Source organism: Octopus sinensis, linkage group LG17 (genome assembly GCF_006345805.1).
Source record: "Octopus sinensis linkage group LG17, ASM634580v1, whole genome shotgun sequence".
Classification (NCBI taxonomy): Eukaryota; Metazoa; Mollusca; class Cephalopoda; order Octopoda; family Octopodidae; genus Octopus; species Octopus sinensis.
In genome coordinates this window covers 701,399-723,693 of record NC_043013.1, presented here as the reverse complement: position 1 = coordinate 723,693, position 22,295 = coordinate 701,399, and the positions used below count along the sequence as shown (strand labels likewise).

Below are 22,295 nucleotides of genomic sequence, written 5' to 3'. Positions count from 1 at the left end.
ACGACTATAAGCTACCCGAATTTGGTTAAACTGCACCGCAAAATGTGGGAGTAGTTAGGAATCTAAATCGAAGGGGACAGACACTCACACAACTACAGTTTTATATATATAGATATACATAGCGCAGTAGTGGTGAGATGTGACAGCAAAGAAAAGCATACATTCACTCTCTGCATGCAATTAGACTCGGAAAGTTCGTGAGGAACCCATTGACCCAATTGCTGACTTTTCCGATAGCACACAGGTCTCAATGAATGGTTGAATGACCAAATCCAAGCTTCTCTGCTAGTTCCTCAACAGTTACGATGAGATTTTGTTCCACCAGGGTTTTCAGGATGTCCTTGTCGAGTTCTACAGATCTTTCAGGATGAGGCTCGTCTTCTAGGCTGTAGTTTATGGCTCGGAATTTCTGGAACCACCATTGACACTGCCTACGCTTATTGTCCAATCCCCATATACTGCATTAATATTTCTTGTACTTTCCGTTGTTGTCTTTATTGAACTCATAAAGCAAAATATGCCAAATATGCTCCTTGTTACTTCCAACATAGCTTTGAAAAAAATAGCTGTTAAAATCGAAATGCACTCTTCAAAACTTGCACTATGAATAAGGACAAGATAAAATTACTACCTGCTTTTATAGCAAGTTAATATAAGTAGTTTATCCCATTCCCCTCTGACTTTTAGTTCAAGCTGTTGAAAAAACCGCATTATTATATATATATATACATACATACATACATACATACATACATACATATACACACACACTCTCTCACACACATGCACACATTTATATTCTGTTATTCTTTTATATGTTTCAGCCTTGAGGTTGTGGCCATGCTGGATCATGTGTGTGTGTGTGTCTATCTGTCTGTCTGTCTGTATGTATATATGTATATGTATGTGTGTGAACAATAATATTTTCAACAGATGTGTTGCAAATGTATCTGATTGTTCTCAAGCTTCAATACTGTGTGTGTGTGTATGTGTGTGTGTATGTATGTATGTGTGTATGTATGTATGTGTGTGTGTGTGTGTATGTATGTATGTATGTATGTATGTATGTATGAGTGTATGTTTACTTTATTACTAACACAAGCCACTACGGTTATTTAATGTATAGTCTTCCTCAAATCACTATCTCTGGCTATTTACTCTCTTCCAAGAACATTTTCACTCACACTTATGTGTTAGCTTCCCATACATTTTACTCATGTATCTATCAGCGTGATAGAGAGAAACAAATATTACATCTAGTTTCACTTTATTCGTTGCCCACTGTGTGTGTGCGTTTGCATGTGGTGTAAACCAGACTAAGAAAAGCATTTGACACACACACCAGAATGAGTTTTCTGTAAATTTTGCTTAATTGGAGTTTAAATTTTAAAAACTGGACCTGGCATGACGCGATGCATTGTACTCTTAAAAATGCTAGGTAAATTGTAATTGAAGAAATCCTATATTGTAGATTTGTATAACTCCCAAAGGGAGGCAGATAAAATCTGCCTTTTATAATAAGAGATATATATATATATACATGAAGTTAAATATATGTCAGGTCATAGTGTGACCAATGGTTTCACACCCATTAAGTGCTTAGCCTTATAGATGATTTGTCAAACACCAATGGCCACAAGCATATAACCTTTCTTCAAACTGGAGGTAGAAAACTTGTTATGCCAGTTAACTTGTTTACAAAAGAATATATACTGTCTGAGCCCCTTAAATGGGAGTCATTTGTATTTAGTTTTTACAACACTCAACACAACATTTATAATATGAATAGGTTTCCCTGGGTCACAGCTGATGTCTTTCATAAATTATAAAAGTGAATGAAGATGCTATATCTTCAAAAACATCTGATGAATAAGGAATAACTTACCAAAACAATGAGGCATATGATATTACCAGGATATTTCCGTCTGAAGAAGAAAAGGAGGATAAATAACTATTAATAATGTCCTATATTCCTTGAAAACATAAGTTTTCCAATTGAATAAGCAGCAATTCATAACATGATTTTGAACTGGAAATAAACATGTAGGAACAAAGTTACTTGACACATGTATACACACACGTACATACATACATACACACGTCACAGCAGATGTCTTAAGACCAGTCCCTGTGGTCATGAAAAGCACCTGTGGCAGTTCCACGTAAAAGCACCTGTGTAGTATCACATTAAAGCACCCGGCACACTCTTTAATGGGGTTGGCATTAGGAAGGGCATCCAGCCGTAGAAACCATACCAAATGAGGCTAGAATCTGATGCAACTCCACAGTGAAACCATCCAACCCATGCCAGCATGGACAATGGACATTAAATAATGATGATGACATATACACATATATACACACATATACATCCATATCACACACACGTAATACATACATACTTACACACACAGGCAGGCATACATACATACATTATATTCGGGAGAGACTGATGTTATGGCCATGTGATGCAGCTGGAAGAGCACAGCTTTATAAAGAAGTGGCTTTTGCCAAAACATGGAAGGAACCTGTGAAAGAAGACTGAGGAAGATGTGGGACAAAGTGGTGAAGACTGACCTCAAGATGCTGAACTTCTCAGAGGAGATGACAAGGTACCGAGATGAATGGCAATATGCTCTGCTCGAGAAGGTGTGTCTTTCTCAGCAGAAGTAAGGTTCTGTCAAGCACCCATTTTTCCATCAGTCTTCTGTGTTACCCTATTTCCTTCCTTCACCTGTGTTACCCTATTTCCTTCCTTCACTTCCCGGCCACTGAACTGACATCCTCTGCATCAAACTCATTCCTCATCTCTGACACTATTCCCAATCAGAGCCACTCAGCCATTTCTGCTCCTCGATCCTATTCTGTTTCTCACTCACCTTCTACCTTCACCTCACAGCTCTCCCACTCACTCTCTTTTTCCAGATAAGCAAACCACATATTCACATCTTCTGCAAGTCATCAGTTCCTGTCCGTCTATCTTAGTTCCTTATCCATCCATTCTACACCCCACTCAATTGAGAATGTTTGTCTTGCAGGTACATAGTGACCTCTCGCTGCTGCCGGTGCCACATAGAAAGCACCCAGTACACTCTGTGAAGCAGTTGGTATTTGGAAGAGCATCCAGCAGTAGAAGCCATACCAAAGCAGACTATGGAACCTCACACAGCCCTCTGACTCTTCTGTTCATGTCGAACTGTCCAACCCATGCCAGCATGGAAAAAGGGGACATTAAATGTTGATGATAATTGATATATATATATATATCAAAGGGTCCGATATGGGTGTAATCCAAATGGCTGACACCTGCCAAGTGAAAAATTGCTGTGTATGTTCACAGTTGCAAGTATTAACAGCAGAAGAAGACCAGGAGGAGGAGACTCGAAGTGCCTAGGTTTTGGAATAGAATTAGGATAAGCTGTACAGAAGAATCCAAACCATGATGGCATGGAATATCAGGCATTAAATTAAAAGAACTAAACATGACAATGATGGTCTGGTCTATTAGTGAGAAATGATATTTGATAAATTGCATTCACTTTTAATTGAAGATGCCATCATGTTGATTAAATGAAGATATGATAATTAATATAATTGATTAATTAACATAATAACAACAGGCACTCTGTTCGTTACAACAATGAGAATTTCAGTTGATCCAATCAGTGGAACAACCTGTTCATGAAATTAATGTGCAAGTGGCTGAGTATTCCACAGACACGCTTACCCATAATATAATTGTCAGGGAGATTCAGCATGACACAGAGGCTGGCCCCCTTTGTATTACAGGTACAGCTCATTTTTGCCAGCTGAGTGGACAGGAGCAACAAGAAGTGTCTTGCTCAAGGAGACAATGCACTGCCAAGAATTGAACTCACAACCTTACAATCCAGAGCCTTACAATCTAACCACTAAACCATGCACCTTCACTAATTAATATAATAGCAATTATATATTTTCAGCAAGTGAATAGAAACTTTTATACACTTACCTAACACTTTTTATACATACCAGGACAATGTATACACATATAAATATGGCACTGAAAAAGATTAAGAATGGAAATAGTATCGTTTGGGATAATGTTTCTGAAGGGAGGCGGGGTACTGACAGAATTGAAAATTGAATAGAAGCAAAAAAGATAAAAGCCATGTTTAATAAAATTAAGCTGTTTTAACCCTTTTGATAACAACCCAGCTGAAACCGGCTCTAGCTTTCAGTACTTTTGAATTAAAATCTTCCACCAAACCTTAGTCACAATTTATGTTCTTAACACTGGGTTAATGAAACACAGAGCATCTCAACGGAAATACAGTAACGAAAGGGTTAAAATATATAATAGAGAAACAATTCTTAACCCTTTTGATGCGAACCTGGCTGAGACCACTTCTGGCTCTGTAGTACAAATGTCTTGTTTTTATTAATTTTGAATTAAAATCTTCCCACAGACTTTAGTCACAATTTACTTAACTTAATGATAACTAAGTTATTTTACTAAATTCTTTGTTATATTTAAAATTAATTGAAAGAAACACAGAACATCTTAATGGAAGAAATAAGGTAATGAAAGGGTTAAACATTTAATGAGAAAGGAGAAAGAATCTGAAGATAAACTTTTATCATTGATAGGAAGCTGGAAGGAAATTTCACTAATACCAAAATGGTTTGAGAATCATTGGCTTGGGGTAGAATATATCATAAAATGGGCCAGGAATGAGCACAGTTGAATGCGTTTGATCAAAGGTTTGCTTAACTCCAGATCCAACTTAGGGTTAAGCAGCAACAACAAGTCTTTTAAGTAATTACAAACAAGAATAAAACAAATAATATTTACTATGATGTTAGGTAGACCCAGAGATTGTTTTTAATCCATGTTCTTATTGCATCTCTGTAAAAATAATATAAATAAAAATAAATCCATGGTGGGAATAAAAATATTTACTGAAATGAAAGAAAAGCAAAAGAAACAATTTATCAAACAGCAGAATATAAAGATAAAGCAAAATTTGTCAACAGTGTTCCAATTGTTGTTCCTGGTTGTATTAGTGGTGGTAGTAGTGGTTGTATTGGTGGTAGTAGTAGTTATGGTTGTGGTGGGTGGTGGTAGTGGTTGTTGTGATGGTGGTTGTAGTGGTGGTAGTGGTTATGGGTGATGGTCATGGTTGTGATGGTTGTGGAATTGAAAATAATGTTGAAATCATTTCAAAAGTATCTGATAAAAAACATAAAATAGTTTCAGAAATTAATATGAAACCGAAGACGTAAAACCTTTTTGCCTTCTCTGACCATTCTTGGTGACTCATTAAATGGTATTGGGAAGTTAACGAACTGAATAATTAATCAAACAACTTACTTGAAGATTTACTTACGACTGATGAGTAGCTTATATCAAACTTATTTAAATGGGGGGGGGGAATTCATGCCAAGCTGCAGACAATTGAGAGCTTTAAAGAAGATTTTGAGTGCTTTCTTTGAAGATATTAATTTCAAATTTTGGCACAAGGCCAGCAATTTCGTGGAGAGGGGGACCAGTCAATTCCATCAACCCCCAGTGTTTCACTGGTACTAATTTCATCAACGCAGAAAGGATGAAAGGCAAAGTGGACCTTAACAGGATTAAAAATGCTATGTGATGTTGCTAAGCATTTTACCTGGCATGCTAATGATTCTGCCATCTCACCACCAGTGAAAATATTGTAATTAAATATATTTGTGAAAAAAATTCAGTTTTAAAGCAAGGTGCTCGTTCATCCAGTGGCATTTAACAACTGGCTCCTGTGTCAGTGGTAAGTAAAAAGCACCCACTACACTCTAGGAGTGGTTGGCATTAGGAAGGGCATCCAGCTGTAGAAACCTTGCCAGATCATATTGGTGCAGCCTTCTGGCTTGCGAGTTCTCAGTCAAACCGTCCAACCCATGCCAGCATGGAAAGCAGATGTTAAATGACAACAATGATGATGATAAGATGAGAAATTATGTCTTAAACTAATTAACAAGCCATTTTGCTCACCTCACCATTTCACCAACTGAACCAAGGAAAGTGCTTCTGTGTGGTTACTGAACCTTTTAGAAATAGCTGTCAAATTTTACTTCAACCACACCTTGCCATCTTAGGAAAAAGGGAAGGACATTATTTTGAAAACAATGGCTTTTTATGTTTTTCTTTCTATCTTCCAGTTGCTTCTTCTTTCAATTCACCACCTCTTTAATGAATGCCTTTTATTACAGATTTGCTATAATACAAAGCCAACTTGCTACTAAACAAGAACAACCACCACCATTTCCAACTACTCTATAAGAGCCAGGGTGGAGGTGCAATGGCCCAGTGGTTAGGGCAGTGGACTCACTGTCGTAGGATCACGGTTTCAATTCGCACACCGGGAGTTGTGTTTATTGAGCAAAAACACTTAAAAGCTCCACGAGGCTCCGGCAGAGGGTGGTGGTGAACCTGCTGTACTCTTTTACCACAACTTTCTTTCACTCTTTCTTCCTGTTTCTGTTGTACCTGTATTTCAAAGGGCCAGCCTTGTCACACTCTGTGTCACGCTGAATCTCCCCGAGAACTATGTTAAGGGTACACATGTCTGTGGAGTGCTCAGCCACTTGAACATTAATTTCACGAGCAAGCTGTTCCATTGATCGGATCAACTGGAAAGCTTGTCGTCGTAACCGATGGAGAGCCAGGGTCTATATTTGAAAACTACTTACACAAAGATACAAAGAGAAATAATTCCAACAGTGAGTATCAATTGAGCCATCAATATCAGGTACACCTGAATTAGAAAATGAAAAACAGCAGAATATTAATTTCAGGGAAAACAGGTTTTAAAGAAATATATTTAATTTTAGAAATTGTTGAAAATCAACAGAAGTTTCAGCACATTTCTACACAGGTCTTCTAGATGAGAACTCACTTAGGATTTCAAGATGACTTACACATCTGTCAACAAACACTGCTTCCACAGTGACAGCTTATACCGCCAATAATTGAAAGAAATGCCCACAGGCATATGGCGTAGTGGTTAAGTATGTGGGCTACTAACCCTAAGATTCCGAGTTCAGTTCCAGGCAGTGACCTAAATAATAATAACAATCATAATAATAACATCGAAAAATACCTTAGGAATGGGAACCTAAGTCCGAAATTTCCCCAAGACACCTGATGAAGGATGGAGGGAATATCAGCCAAAACTTTGTGTTAACAACAAACAAGATGAGGACAAATATCCATCAAATGTAAATAATATATATAATTCCTCATCTCTTAAATATAGAATTGAAAGAAACACAAAGCGTCTCAAAATAAATACAATAATTAAAGGGTTAAATCAGTTCTCAGGGAGATTCAGCGTGACACATTGAATGTGACAAGGCTGGCCCATTGAATTACAGGTATAACTAATTTTTGCCAGCTAAGTATCAAAGTGAAATGAAGTGTCTTGCTCAAGGACACAACACAGTGCCAAGAATTGAACTGATGAACTTACATTCATGAGCCACATACCCTAACCACTAAGCCACAGGCCACTCACTGCAGCTTTTGCTATATGACAGATATTTTATTCCTCCACTAATGAAACACTGGCAGAGATTCATATATAATAAAATCTCCTCCTACTCCTCTTATAAGGGGTTGGCTTATCAACATTATTGCATAAGGAGCAAAGGACCAATTTCTTGACTTCTCAGGTGCAATGTATATTCCTCCCTCAATGGGACGCCAGTCTGTGACAGGGTGGCTCCTTTTTGCCAGCTGAGTGGACTGCAGCAACATGAAATGAAGTGACTTGCTAAAGTGCACAACACATTGCCCAGTCCAGGAATTGAAACGACAATCTTACAGTTATGAGTTCATGAGTGCAACACCCTAACCACTAAGCCATGCACTTATAGGAGGCCCCTCTCTTAGTCTTTCAATTAAAGAGATTTCTATATTTACATATAGTTTGTTTATTCTTTTATTTGTTTCAGTCATTTGACTGTGGCCATGCTAGAGCACCGCTTTTAGTCGAACAAATCAACCCCAGGACTTATTCTTTTTAAGCCTTGTACTTATTCTATTGGTCACTTTTGCTGAACCGCTAGGTTACGGAGACGTAAACACACCAACATCAGTTGTCAAGTGTTGGTGGACACACACACACACACACACACACACACACATATATATATATATACACATACATATATATATATATATATGTATACACACACACACAGAGGCTTTCAGTTTCCATCTACCAAATCCATTCACAAGGCTTTGGTCGGCCTCAGGCTATATGTGGTTAGGAAGCAAGCTTCTTGCCACACAGTCACATCTGCGCCTATATCCATATATAATACATATAGTTTATATTTTTTTATACCCTCTTTTGTTCTTGCTATCTTATCATTTTATTAGTTGCAGAAAAGGTAAAAACAGCGAGGGAGAGCAAGAACATTGAACACAGAAATGCCAAACTAGAGATTTACCATTAATTTGGTGCTTTACAATGTTTGGCAACTCACTTTGAGACTAGAATAAGTTTCTGCAATCAGCTAGTTGTGTTACAAGTTATAGAATTAGTTTTGATATGTCGTGTCACTTACCTTGCGAATAAAGGCTCGGCGGATTGCCTTATCTGAAAAACTATTTCCAAAAGTGGGATCATCTTGATCTGTAGGGATGGAAAGGAATGCATAGATTTAAAGAAAATTGTAAACAAGCAATGATGGCCACCTACAGCAACATCATCATCAAGTTTTATTCCATTTGAAAATAAATACAGGAAAGAATTGGAAGAAAAATGAAGTGGAAAATAGAAAAACAAAAACAAGTGAAATAAATTCCTCGTTATCAATTAGTAACAAGGAATATCAAGGTATTAGGATAAAACTCATTTCTTGAAATGAAAACCTGACTTGCTCCTGTGCACCATCCAAACGTAATCATTGCCAGGTCCACCTAACTGGCTCCTATGCCAGTGGCACATAAGAAGCACCAACTGATCATGACCAATGCCAGTACCCCTACTGCCTCCTGTGCTGGTGGTACATGAAAAGCACCATCCGAACGTGATCGTTGCCAGGCCCACCTACTGGCTCCTGTGCCAGTAACACATAAAAAGTACCGTTACACTCTCGGAATGGTTGGTGTTAGGAAGGGCATCCAGCTGTAGAAACTCTGCCAGACCAGATTGGAGCCTGGTGCAGCCACTGGCTCTCCAGACCTCAGTCAAACCATCCAACTCATGCCAGCAAGAAAAACAGATGTTAATCAACGAAAAAAATAGAACAAACTTCTTAACCATACAACCTGTCTATATATGTCCACTCTCTCTCATCCCGTGCCATGACCCACTGACCATATCCTCTTTAATGTTTCTTGTACCTTGAGAGTTTGCTCTAGCACCCATTCACTGTCTTCCTCTTATCTCCTTCAGCCATGTATCTCTTCTATATAACAAGACACCTGTGCTTGTCCATCTTCCATACTTTAGCCTTTCGACACTTGGCATAAAGCCACCCACCTACCATTCCCCCTCTCAATGACTCCCTCTTCTTAGTAGTGAGAGATTTTTCCACTCAGGGACGCCTGCTGCATGGAAAGTAAGACACTGGTGAGCTAAAACACAATTATAATTACAATCATAGTGAGGAGGAACAAGCTTGTCACACCTTGCAGGAGTATCTTCTATTAGAGTTTCAGGTTTACTGATGCCTTGGAAAATGGAGATTGCATGCAAGACAGTCAGATATGTATATTTATCATAGAAACATCCAGTTTTCTCGGACAGGCAGGTTCTTTTCTGGTCACGGAGCTTCTTGTTGCCATCTCAGACCTGTTTCCGAGTAACGTAATATTTCTCTATGGCTGGACATAATTTTATAGAAGAATGGAAACGAAGGACATTGCTGATGAAATTGAAGATAGTTGGATTGTCTTCCTTACCTATAGTAGCACTCTCTGTGTCGTTGGTTGCTGTGTAAGATGGTAAGTCATCAGCTGGTGACATTGCAGGGTTGCTATAACCGGCTGATGGTATTGCAGGATTGCTATAAACAGTTGGTGACATTGCAGGATTTGTATAAGCAGGCCCAATGAACTGTGGATTTTCAGAACAGGATTTGTAATCTGGTGGAGGCTCATGTGGGGTAGTCATGTTTGCAGTTGAAAACTAGAAAGGAAGAAAAATAAAATAAGACAATTAGCAAAAGAATACAAAAAACAACAAAAATATACTAGTTATCAGATAAGTATTAAACCATAACAATTTATGAATTAATATTTATCCTAAAATAAATATCAATGTACAAACTATAAGAAAATTTTAATCTGTAAGATAAATTTCATTTAAATATTAATTTAGTCCAGCAAGGTGGGGTGGGGTAACTGCTGCAGTGACCATTCTCCGTTGAAACACCTTTGCAATTATGTCCACAGGGTACAGATGGACAACCCATTTGGTCAGGGGCTTAATCCAGCCCCCTCTTTGTTTTTCCTTTTTCTTTGTTTTCTTGTTAAGGGGATTTATGTTGTTGTTGTTTTTAATTGATAATTTGATCTTTTAGATTTTACTGTTTTTTTTCTTTCTTTTCTTGCTGTAAAAATATGTCAAAAAAACAAAAATCTAAACATGTTCTAAAAAAAATAATACCCAAGTAAATACAATAAAAATGCTGAGTGCATTTGGTGCAGTGCATGAGGAACAAAACAAATTGCACCGGTGACTGATTCTTTGCAAAGGAGATCTATTTTTTTACAATTGTAGGAGTTTCTGAGAAAATGTCTTTGCAAATACTTTTTAAATGATATATAAAAAAAAACCCACTTGTTGACCTAGCAATTTGAAAAAGTTTCACTATTTGTAGTCAGTTTTTGAATAACACAACTAGGAATTCTCAATAATTCTTTGTTGTATTTAAAGTAATTGAAAGAAATACAGAGTATCTCAAAATAAATATGGTAATGAAAGGGTTAATGAAGGCAAACAAACGAGGCACATAGCAACAACCTGTGCAACACCACTTTCATGTGTAAGTACTGCCAAACATGTATGCACTTACAAAATCGTATGTTTGAAGGACAAATTCTAAGTTCCAAGCAAGTCTATGGACAATAAATATGAGGGTTACGGAAGAAACAGTGGCTGAAATAGCGATACTAATTTTATAGGCAATACAATTCATAATACATTAGTGTAGATCATATATTTTAGTAGACATGAAGTTAATGAACAGAACAACCAATAATCTTTTCTACTCTAGGAATTTTGGGGGGTAAATCAATTAGATCGACCCCAGTATGCAACTGGTACTTAATTTATCGACCCCAAAAGGTAAAGTCAACCTCGGCAGAATTAGAACTCAGAACATAAAGACAGACGAAATACCACTAAGCATTTTGCCCGACGTTGCTAACATTTTTGCCAGCTCACCACCTTACAGAACAACCAAAATGGCCAATAAATGAAGATAAACATTCATGCTGTAAACATTTCTTTGAATCTTGTTGTGTCTTGGGAGGGTCATTACACCTATGATAAAAACACACACACTGGTTCAATATCACTTCTTAAATTGTTAGTCAACTGGTTAAATATCCAACCAATGAATCAATTATTCGTTTAATGTGCTGGTTAAACAAGCAGGTTGTTTGTTAGTAAAAGCCCTTTTGTCACTATTCACAACCTCTTCGATGACTTCCCATTTTCTTCAAGGTCTGTTCTGGACCAGTCTGAGAAGATCATATTCCATAATCTTTGGTAAGGCACAAGAAATGATATAGGTATGATCATGTAGTTTAAAAGCTTGCTTCATGATCACATGGTTTCTGATTTTAGTTTCACCAAGCAATATTTTATGCAAGCAACTTTCATCATAATCTTGTACTGACCTAAGTTTTCCATAGACAGGAACTAGACAGAAGCTCATCAGATGAATATGTATGTATGTGTATATATGTGCGTGTATGTATATATTTGTATGTATGAATGTATATATTTGTATGTATGAATGTATATATTGGGTTGGTGCATAATTATTGCGGTTTTTTTCAACAAATTTTATTCAACAAAAACAATAACAATATTTAACAAAAACATCTTTAAATGACGGTCTGACCAGCTGCCAAGGAAATGGGATGCAGTAATTGAAGTAGATGGTGATTATGCTCCAGAATAATCATTTAAAGATGTTTTTGTTACATGTTGTTATTGATTTTGTTGAATAAAATTTGTTGAAAAAAAGCCACAATAATTATGCACCAACCCAATATATTTGTTTTTGTAGGTGTGTGTGTGTGTGTGTGTAAAAGAAAGATATATAACCAACACATGTACATCTCATAGCATGTCTTAATCCATCCAAAAGAGAGACACTTTATCATGAAAAGGGCTCACAGAAGAATAAGCTTTATGGTATTTGGTTCCATACAAGTTCTCCACAGACAGGCTTTGCATTCTCTTTCATTATCAGAACATTAAAATAAGTCCCAAACAATCTCGACTGAAATGTTTCCAGATGTATCTTTCTTATATTGTTCTGTACGTTGGCTATACAGATTTCATGAAGCAGGGATAGACACAACTGTCTTCACACAACATACTTCAAATTACTCCACTAAACACACCAAACTCTCAACGACTCCTATGACTTCTCTCATCTCAACCAATATGTTACTCTTTATAAGAGTTCGGCTGGTCCATTCTTCCAATCCCACAGGAGTGACAATGACTCTCTCCACTACAATCTTCTAATAAATTATATTTGTCCAGTGTCCACACCATACTAACATAATTACCATCTATATGTAAGCCACTGTACGTGTGTGTGTGTGTGTGAGAGAGTCTCTCTCTCTCTCTCTCTCTCTCTCTCTCTCTCCCTTTGTCTTGACATTGCCAACTTCCTTGGCACACTTCAGTGACTGTTGTCTGTGCTTGGCCACAAAAGCAAGCCCAGCCACTCAGTGATTCATCACTGGTAAATCCAAGAGAATAAATATGTTACAGAGAAATAAGTAGCTATAAATAAGGATTGGCAACAAGAAGAACATGTTGCTAAAGAATACTGCCTCACCTATTCCATGCTAAAATGGAAAAAAACAGACATAAAATCAATGATAAAAATGACGTAAAACTATAGGAAAAGGAAAAAATTTTCCCATGTGGAACTTTATACATAAAACAAATTTCCCATGATTCATTTTACTGCTTTCTTCTTTTAATTTTTTTCTTTTTTTTTTTTCACTTTCTTTTCTATCAATCTTAACAAAAAATCAACAGCCTGAAATAGTTTTATCATTTTCTCTTTTCTTAGAAAAATCTAATCTTTGTATTCTTGTTCAGTGTTTTTTTTTTTTCTTTTGCCCTATTTTTGTTTGTGTTTAACCCTGGATAGACATTCACCACACCCACGCAGACTAAACCTGGATATATCGACACTGGATTAACTGATTTAAGTTGTAATAGTAAACTGCTATTAGATTTTAAGAAGTGCCTATCAGATTGCAACTGGCTACCTTTGAATTCATGTTGCTACAAAACTATTTACGTCAAAGCTACACCAAAGGAATAATTAGAGATAAGATTAAAATAATATATTGACAGCAGTTAATCTCTTTACCTAGAGATTAGAGAGACAATATGAAGAAAGATTAGAAGAGTTGGCACAGCTATTTAAGCAAATAGAAAGGAAATGAGTATTGACTTACAATTTATAAAACAAGTTACTAAGACCAACTCAAATAATGACAAGCTTCTTGTTACCATAATAATATTTCTTACATTGGTACAAGACCAAAGCAAGACATAGTTAAATGGTTTACTCTGGTGTTTTTACTGCAATACACTTAACCCTTTTGTTACCATATTTCTGTTGAGATGCTCTTCTGTCTTTCTTTCAATTAATTTTAAATATAACAAAGAATTTAGTAAAATAACTTATTAAGTTAGGAACATAAATTGTGACTAAGGTTTGGTGGAAGATTTTAATTCAGAACTTATGACAACAAGACGTTTGTACTACAGAGCCAGAAGCAGTTTCGGCCGGGTTGGAAACGAAAGGGTTAATCAAACCTGGGTGGAAATGATGGAAAGCAAAATTGATCATAATACAACAGGGTATGAACTGAGAATGTTGGGGTCCTAAACTAGAGTCGTATGGTCTGATGCTCTACCATTCCTTTGCTTTCACCTGACAATAAACCCTACAACTTGATCTCTGGATCTTTATCTATATATATATATATATATATATATATATATATATATATATATGATAGATAGATAGATAGATAGATAGATAGATAGATAGATAGATAGATAGATAGATAGATAGATAGATAAGGCAAATAAGAAAATGGAGAGGATACTCAATAGACAAACATCAGCTTGTAAACATTCGTTTGGATATGTTTATTAATTTATTACAATCATATGTAATCAAAATAAACAAATAGACAAGTAAATAAATAAAAATAAATAAATGAATAAGAATTATTAATTCATTTATTTATTTATTTGTTTGTTTTGATTACTTATACATATGATTGTAATTAATTAATTAATTAATTGATCCAAATTAATGTTTACAGGCTGATGTTTGTCAATGGATGATCCACTTCATTTTCTTATTTGCCTTATAAATCCTGGGTAAATTTCCAATTTACCCCCCCCCCCATTCCTAGTATTCAATTGCAATATTGCCCTGCAACAGTAGGCACTTGGATATAAATACGTAAGTATACATCCGGTAGTATACTGGATATTTATTATCTGTTAGATGGTCGCTTAACCTCTAACTCATATAGACATATATCATCATCATCATTGTTTAACGTCCGCTTACCATGCTAGCATGGGTTGGACGGTTCGACTGAGGTCTGGCAAACCAGATGGCTGCACCAGACTCCAATCTGATCTGATAGAGTTTCTACAGCTGGATGCCCTTCCTAACGCCAACCACTCCGAGAGTGTAGTGGGTGCTTTTACATGCCACCGGCATGAGGGCCAATCAAGCAGTACCAGCAACGGCCACGCTCAAATGGTGCTTTTTATGTGCCACCTGCACAGGAGCCAGTCCAGCGGCACTGGCAACAACCTTGCTCGAATGTTTTTATATATATATATATATATATATGCATATATACATACATATATGTACATACTTACATCTATATGTATATAAGTATATGCATATGTGAGCACACGATGTCACGAAATGTGTACAACAAAAAAAGTACAAAGCACGAGTACGTGGAGCATGAATTATTTTTTCAAACAACAAAAGACACAAATGGAAAACAAGACAAACAACATAAAGAATGACTCTTCATCAGTTGTTGGCTGTTTTTCTACTCTCATATTTCGAGCATTTAACAACAATATACATTTTCGATAAAACAGTTGCTCCCACAAAGCAAATTAAATAAAAATTGGGATTTTGCAGAAGGCCAAAATTGGTAACAAACAGGGACAGTGAAAACAGGAAGGGCTGCTAAGCCTAAACAACAACAACATCGAAAAATACCCAAGGAATGAGAACCCAGGTTCAAAATTTCCCCAAGACATCTGATGAAGGCTGGAGGGTATATCAGCTGAAACATTGTGTTAACAACAAACAAGATGAGGACAAATATCTGTCAAATGTAAAAAATGTATAAACAATATTTCTCTTAAATAATCGAGGGGGGGGGGCGTGCAAGTGTCATGGCAATTCTCTAGTCCTCCTCTTCTGATTAAAGAATACAAAAAAATCTTTGAGCTAAACAATCAAAAGAGAGAAAGCTTACTTATGATAGACTTTAGACTTTACTATCAGATTTGATTACACACGCTCACAAACACTTGCACCTCCACACACTGACACCATATGCGGACATACTTCCCCTCACTCACTCACACACACACATACACACAGCTTTTTTTTTACTTGTTCTAGTCAATAGACTGCAGCCATCCTGTACAAATCAATCCCAGCAATTAAGTATTTTAAAGCTTAGTATATATTCTTATTGGGTGTCATTTGCTGAAATTCTAAGTTATAGAGCCATAAACAAACCAACACCAGTTGCCAAGCAGTAGTGGGAGACACATACACACACACACATATATATATATATATATGACAAGCTTCTTTCAGTTTCCGTCTACCTAATCCACTCACAAGGCTTTAGTTGGCCTGAGGTTATAGCAGAAGACACTTGCCCAAGGTGCCATGCAGTGGAACTGAACCCAGAACCATGCTTTGGGAAGTATACTTCTTACCACACAGCTATAGCATCTCTTCAAAAACATGTCTGAGTTTCGTGCATAATTTTTCTTGCTTCCTTATATAAATGTTAGTGCTTAGAATTCAAACATTACATCTTCCTGGTCTGTGTCAACAAATGCAGCCTTATGGAACTTTGCCACAAAAATGCTAAACCAACACACACACACACACAAGTCACGAATGCAATCAATGTCGCAGTGAGCATAATTGTTTTCGAATTTGTATTTTGTTTCCTTATAACAATTATTTTCAGTTCTTTTTTTTTTTGTTTCCGTTTTTTTTTTTCGTTTTAATAATGTTATGATCGGCAGAAAGACATTAATGGGAAACTTTTAAGATATTTTATTCTTTTACTTGTTTCAGTCACTCGACTGAGGCCATGCTAGGGCACGGCCTCAAAGAATTTTTAATCCAATGAATCAACCCCAGTTTTGTTTTCTTTTTTAAACTGGTTTATTTTGCTGAACTGCTCAGGTAAAGAGACATAAGCAAACCAACACCATCATCAAGTGTGGTGAGGGACAAAGACAAGCACACACACATATATATCTATACACACACATTATATATATATATACACACACACACACATATATATATATACACATACACACACATATATATATACACATACACACACATATATCTATACACACATACACACACATATATATATACACATACATATATCTATACACACACACACATATATCTATACACACATACACACACATATATATATACACATACATATATCTATACACACACACACATATATCTATACACACACATTACATATATATATATATATATATATACATACACACACACACACACACACATATACACATACACACACACACATATATACACATACATTACATATATATATATATATACACACACACACACACACACATATACACATACATTATATATATATATATATATATATATATATATATATATATATATACAGATCAATAAATGGTGGGGTTGTGTTGACCGCACGTGGAGAAATGATAAGTAAGGAAAAATTTTTTTTTAAATGCAGAATGCTCAAATGAAAGAAAATTTTAATAAAATGAGAAATTGATAAAATATATAAATATATATTTATTCAACCGGTTTTCGTCATTGTATGACTTGTCAAGAATATTTATTTATATATATATATATATACACACACACACAACACATATGTATATGATGGTCTTCTTTCAAATCCACCCACAAAGCTTTTCTATATCTTTTAACTTGTTTTAATCATAGGACTGTGGCCATGCTGGGGCAGCACCTTGAAGAGTTTAGTCAAACAAACCCACTCCAGCACTTTTTTAAAGTCTGGCACTCATCCTATCAATATCTTTTGCTGCACTGCTAAGTCATAGGGACATAAACAAACTAACACACATTGTAAAGTAGTGGGGATGTGGACAAACACAAGGACATACAGACATTTTGTTCTAATGAGGTTGGTGCCATGCATAATTCATGTTTTGACACCGATTTTCTACAAGCAAGCATCGTTTCAAGATTGTCTCTCTTGTGGTGGCACAAAAAAGCTGATGATAGCCAAACAGCTAGAAATGCAACCAATGTTTCTCCAAGAGGTACCATGAAATGACTGTTGCCTTTTTTCAACATCTATTGTCTAAAGCAAGAAAAATTTTTCATGGTAAATTGACAGTGAATACAGCATTTGTACAAGTTAAATATGGCCCAAACATTTGAACTGATCTAAATATACTCTTTACTCTTTTTACTTGTTTCAGTCATTTGACTGCGGCCATGCTGGAGCACCGCCTTTAGTCGAGCAACTCGACCCCGGGACTTATTCTTTGTAAGCCCAGTACTTATTCTATCGGTCTCTTTTGCCGAACCGCTAAGTGACGGGGACGTAAACACACCAGCATCAGTTGTCAAGCAATGCTAGGGGAACAAACACAGACACACAAACATATTCACACACACTTATATATATATACATATATACGACAGGCTTCTTTCAGTTCCGTTACCAAATCCACTCACAAGGCATTGTCGGCCCCGGGGCTATAGCAGAAGACACTTGCCCAAGATGCCACGCAGTGGGACTGAACCCGGAACCATGTGGTTGGTTAGCAAGCTACTTACCAAACAGCCACTCCTGCGCCTATATAATATATATATATATATATATATATATATATATAAGTATGGTTTCTAGAATAAGATAGATTGGAGGAAGTTCAGAAAGCTATTACCTCTGTTGGCAACAAAACAACTCTCTGAGTGAAAGGTAAAATACAACAAAAGCACTCTCTGAGTGAAAGGTAAACTATATGATGCTTGTGTACGAACGGCTATGCTCTGTGGTAGTGAGACATGGGCTCTGAATGCTGAAGACATGCTTAGACTAGAGAGAAAAGAAGGTAGCATGCTCCGTTGGATGTGCAACATCAGTGCATATGTATAACAAAGTGTAAATGTATTGAGAGAAAAGTTGGGCATAAGAGGAATCAAATGTAGCATGCAAGAGAGAAGACTACGTTGGTTTGGACATGTGATGTGTATGAATAAAGAAGTGTCTGTCACTGAAAGTGGATGGTACCCATGGAAGAGGGAGATCCGGGAAGACATGGGATGAAGTGGTAAGGACTGATCTTGGGAAGTTGGACCTCACGGAGGAAATGACCATGGACTGAGATGTCTGGTGATATGAAGTTCTTGAGAAGACCCACCCACATCAGTGAATCTGAGTTCAAGAAGGGCTGTGTGTTACATAAGAAAACTTCTCCCACACTCTTCCATTACAAACCAAACTACATTTCTTCTCTTCCTCACATTTCCACTTCAAGCACTATGTTTACCTCCCACTTGCCAATCCTGTCCTCTTGACCCTGTCTCACTGTATCATTACTATCCACTAGCTCCGGCCAGTGTGTTCCACCCACATGCCATCTCACTGTATCACTGCTATCCGCTAGCCCCCAACTTGTGTGTTCTACCCAAATGAAACAAAAAAGCTTTCCACACACACCCTACACCAACAAACCAATTTACATCTCTTCCTCACATTTCCTCCTTCATACACTATGCCTACCTCTCACTCCCTAATCCTGTCTTCATGGCCCTGTTCCTCTATATCATTGCTATTCCATAGCCCCCTGACTCTATATATACCCAGATTTTCACCACTCACCCTATCCTCTGCACTCTTTAATCACACTTCCTTCACAATATCCTGCCACCTATATTATGGTAGTTGAACCTCAAGGGTGTGCCCTGGCACTTGCCACCATCTATATCTCTCTCTCTCTCTTCCTTTACTCAACCATCCTATTTATATTCTGATCCCCATCCCTTGTGAATATGCCCAGCATTTTGCCACCATCTCTATCCTGCTACCTCCCACTCTCCTTCTTTTGCACTTCCCTCAGATTGGGTAACCATGTATTTCCTTGGTGGCAGCATACCTATTTCTGTCTTCATCCATGATCTCTCACTGGTCAGGTAACCTTGTACCTCCTCTACAGCAAGACACCAGTTTCTGTCTCACTGTCACACTATAACCTTTCATCATCCGACACAAGATCTCCTCCTTCAATGCCCCCCTTCCCTCTCAAAATTTTTTTTTCTAGCAAGGTACTTGGTGACCCTGTCAGTGCAGGTGCTACTTAAAAGCACCCAGTCCACACTATAAAGTGATTGGTGTTTGGAAGGGCATCCAGCTGTAAAAATCCTGCCAAAACAGTTACAGAAGTCTGGTGTGGGTTTCTGCCCGGCCAGCTCTTGCCAAACATGCCAGCATGGAAGGCGGATGTTAAACAATGAAGATGATGATGATAATGAAAAGGTTTGATAAAAAGGAAACAATTTTTTTCTCTGTGATAATGTTACAATTTCATGCTATCGTTAAATTCTTAGTCATAATTAGCTCGAGTAAAACCGGTCGGTTATGTAAATATTGCTCCTGTTTCATTTGCAATCATCATCATTTAACATCCGTTTTCCATGCTGACATGGGTTGGGTGGTTTGACTGAAAGCTGGTAAGCTGTACCAGGTTCCAATCTGATTTGAATATGGTTTCTATGGCTAGATGCCCTTCCTTACACCAATCACTCCAAGAGTGTAGTGGGTGTTTTTCTAAGTGCCACCAGCATGGGTACCAGTTATACAACACTGGCATCAGCTACGACTATCACTTCACTTAGCTTGACAGATCTTCTCAAGCACAGCATATTGCCACCAAATGTCTCAGTCACTTGTCATTGCCTCTGTCAAACCCAACCTTTGAAGATCAAAACCGCCATTTTATGGGTAGCCCTATAAATGTTCATCTTCCGTCAATCAGAAGTTATTCTGTGAAGAGAGTAGAATGATAATTTTTATTTTCCATCTATTTAGTCTGAAGTGTCAGTAATGCCAATAGCTTTTTAAGGCCCACCTAGACTAATACTAGGGGCCTACATTACTGTTGCAGTTCTTCTTCGGTCCTTGATCAACCCCAATAAAACATACCTAGAATCAAAGTTGACAACTGTCATATTTATATTGAAAGGGAACTACTACCATATTTGATGGCCTATAAGACACATGAGTGCATAGGCTATACTTTTGTAAAATAAATTACCACTAAAATGTTTCAATTCTTCCATTTATCTGTATAACTTTATGTTGTTACCAGTAATTATAAGCAATTTATTGTATCCACATTTGATATAAGCTAGACTGCTAGGCTACATCTACGTGACATCTGATATGTAATTTTGGCCAACAGTCACGAGTTTTGAGTCTACATTGAGTGCATTGGACACAGATGGATTTTTAAAGTTATTTTGGGGTAAATAAGGTGTGTCATATAGGCTATCAAATATGGTGTATTGCTTGTGGTAAGGAAATTCATGTTGCAGAAGATACAGCACAGGTATAGCTGTGTGGTTAAAAAGTTTTCTGCCCAACCATGCAGTAGTGGGTCCAGACCCACTGTGTGACACCTTGGTACCTTCTACAGAAACCCTTGTTTTGTCAATGCCTTGTGAGTGGATCTGGTAGACAGAAACGGAAAGAAACCTGTGTGTGTGTGTATACTCTTTGTTTTGACATCACATGATGATTATAAACAAGCATCATTGTTATACAAGAAATGTTGTTCATTTCCAGTTTCCATGATAAACATGGTCTGGCCATGGAGAGGAAATATTTACTTTGCTTGGAAACAGGTGAGGATTGGTGACTGGAAGAGCATCAAATCATGGGAAGAAAATCTGCCTTGACAAATTCCATCTGATCCATGAAAGCATGGAAAAGTGGATGTTAAACAAAACTACAGATTTTAACTTGGAAACAATAAAATTACTGAGTCATCAAGAAAGCAAACAGACAACTTAAGCTGCTGCTCAACCCAGGTGATCATATTTAATTTTTAAAATGCTCTTAGTCATAAATGGGGAGGGAACTAGTCAATTACATCGACCCCAGTGCATAACTGGTACCTAATTTATTGACCCTGAAAGGATGAAAGGCAAAGTCGACCTTGGCAGAATTTGAACTCAAAATCTGCAGACGGATGAAATGCTGCTAAGCGTTTTGCCCGACATGCTAACAATTTTGCCACCTTAATAATAATAATTATAACAACAACAACGTTTTCAAATTTGGGGGAGGGGCAACTAAATTGTAGGGGTGGGGGAGGTATTCAGTACCACTGACCTCATTACTGGACTGGTACCGTGAAGCAGTTTAACAATTTGACAGACATTGATTTTCAGTGGAGGAGCATCAGCAAACAGATCTCATTAAGATGCAAGATCTTTCCCCTCATGTTCAAGCTTATTTATTATCTCCAACATTCAACAGAAAAATGCAAACCAATCGAAGAACTTCTTCCGACACTCTTCAACCTTATTAATGGAATACAAATCTGAAGTATTGATGCCATCAGTTTCAAGTGTTAACCTCTCTAGAAACTCATCTAAAATAGACACGAGTGTGGAACAATTCATACTCTGATACAGTCAGTCATTGGGTAAAAACACAAAACCACGAAGCAGTTTGACTT

The 22,295-nt window shown here is 37.1% G+C and overlaps 1 protein-coding gene across 4 annotated transcripts in view; it reads right to left on the bottom strand.

The window, feature by feature from the left end:
* LOC115220814 (protein lifeguard 2) overlaps positions 1-22,295 on the bottom strand; it is a 45,611-nt gene that overhangs the window by 6,333 nt on the left and 16,983 nt on the right. Inside the window, exons 2-8 of one of the 4 annotated variants that reach the window (XM_036510237.1) lie at positions 10,059-10,157; positions 9,932-10,016; positions 8,590-8,657; positions 6,709-6,773; positions 4,835-4,888; positions 3,992-4,042; positions 1,886-1,925 (exon numbers count right to left, since the gene is read on the bottom strand). In XM_036510237.1, the coding sequence (XP_036366130.1) occupies positions 1,886-1,925; positions 3,992-4,042; positions 4,835-4,888; positions 6,709-6,773; positions 8,590-8,657; positions 9,932-10,016; positions 10,059-10,142 (447 nt within the window). In that variant the 5' untranslated portion in view covers positions 10,143-10,157. Of the gene's footprint in view, positions 1-1,885; positions 1,926-3,991; positions 4,043-4,834; positions 4,889-6,708; positions 6,774-8,589; positions 8,658-9,931; positions 10,158-21,441; positions 21,526-22,295 lie in introns of those variants that run through there. The other 3 variants (XM_029790981.1, XM_036510236.1, XM_029790980.2) reach the window with 3 other exon arrangements.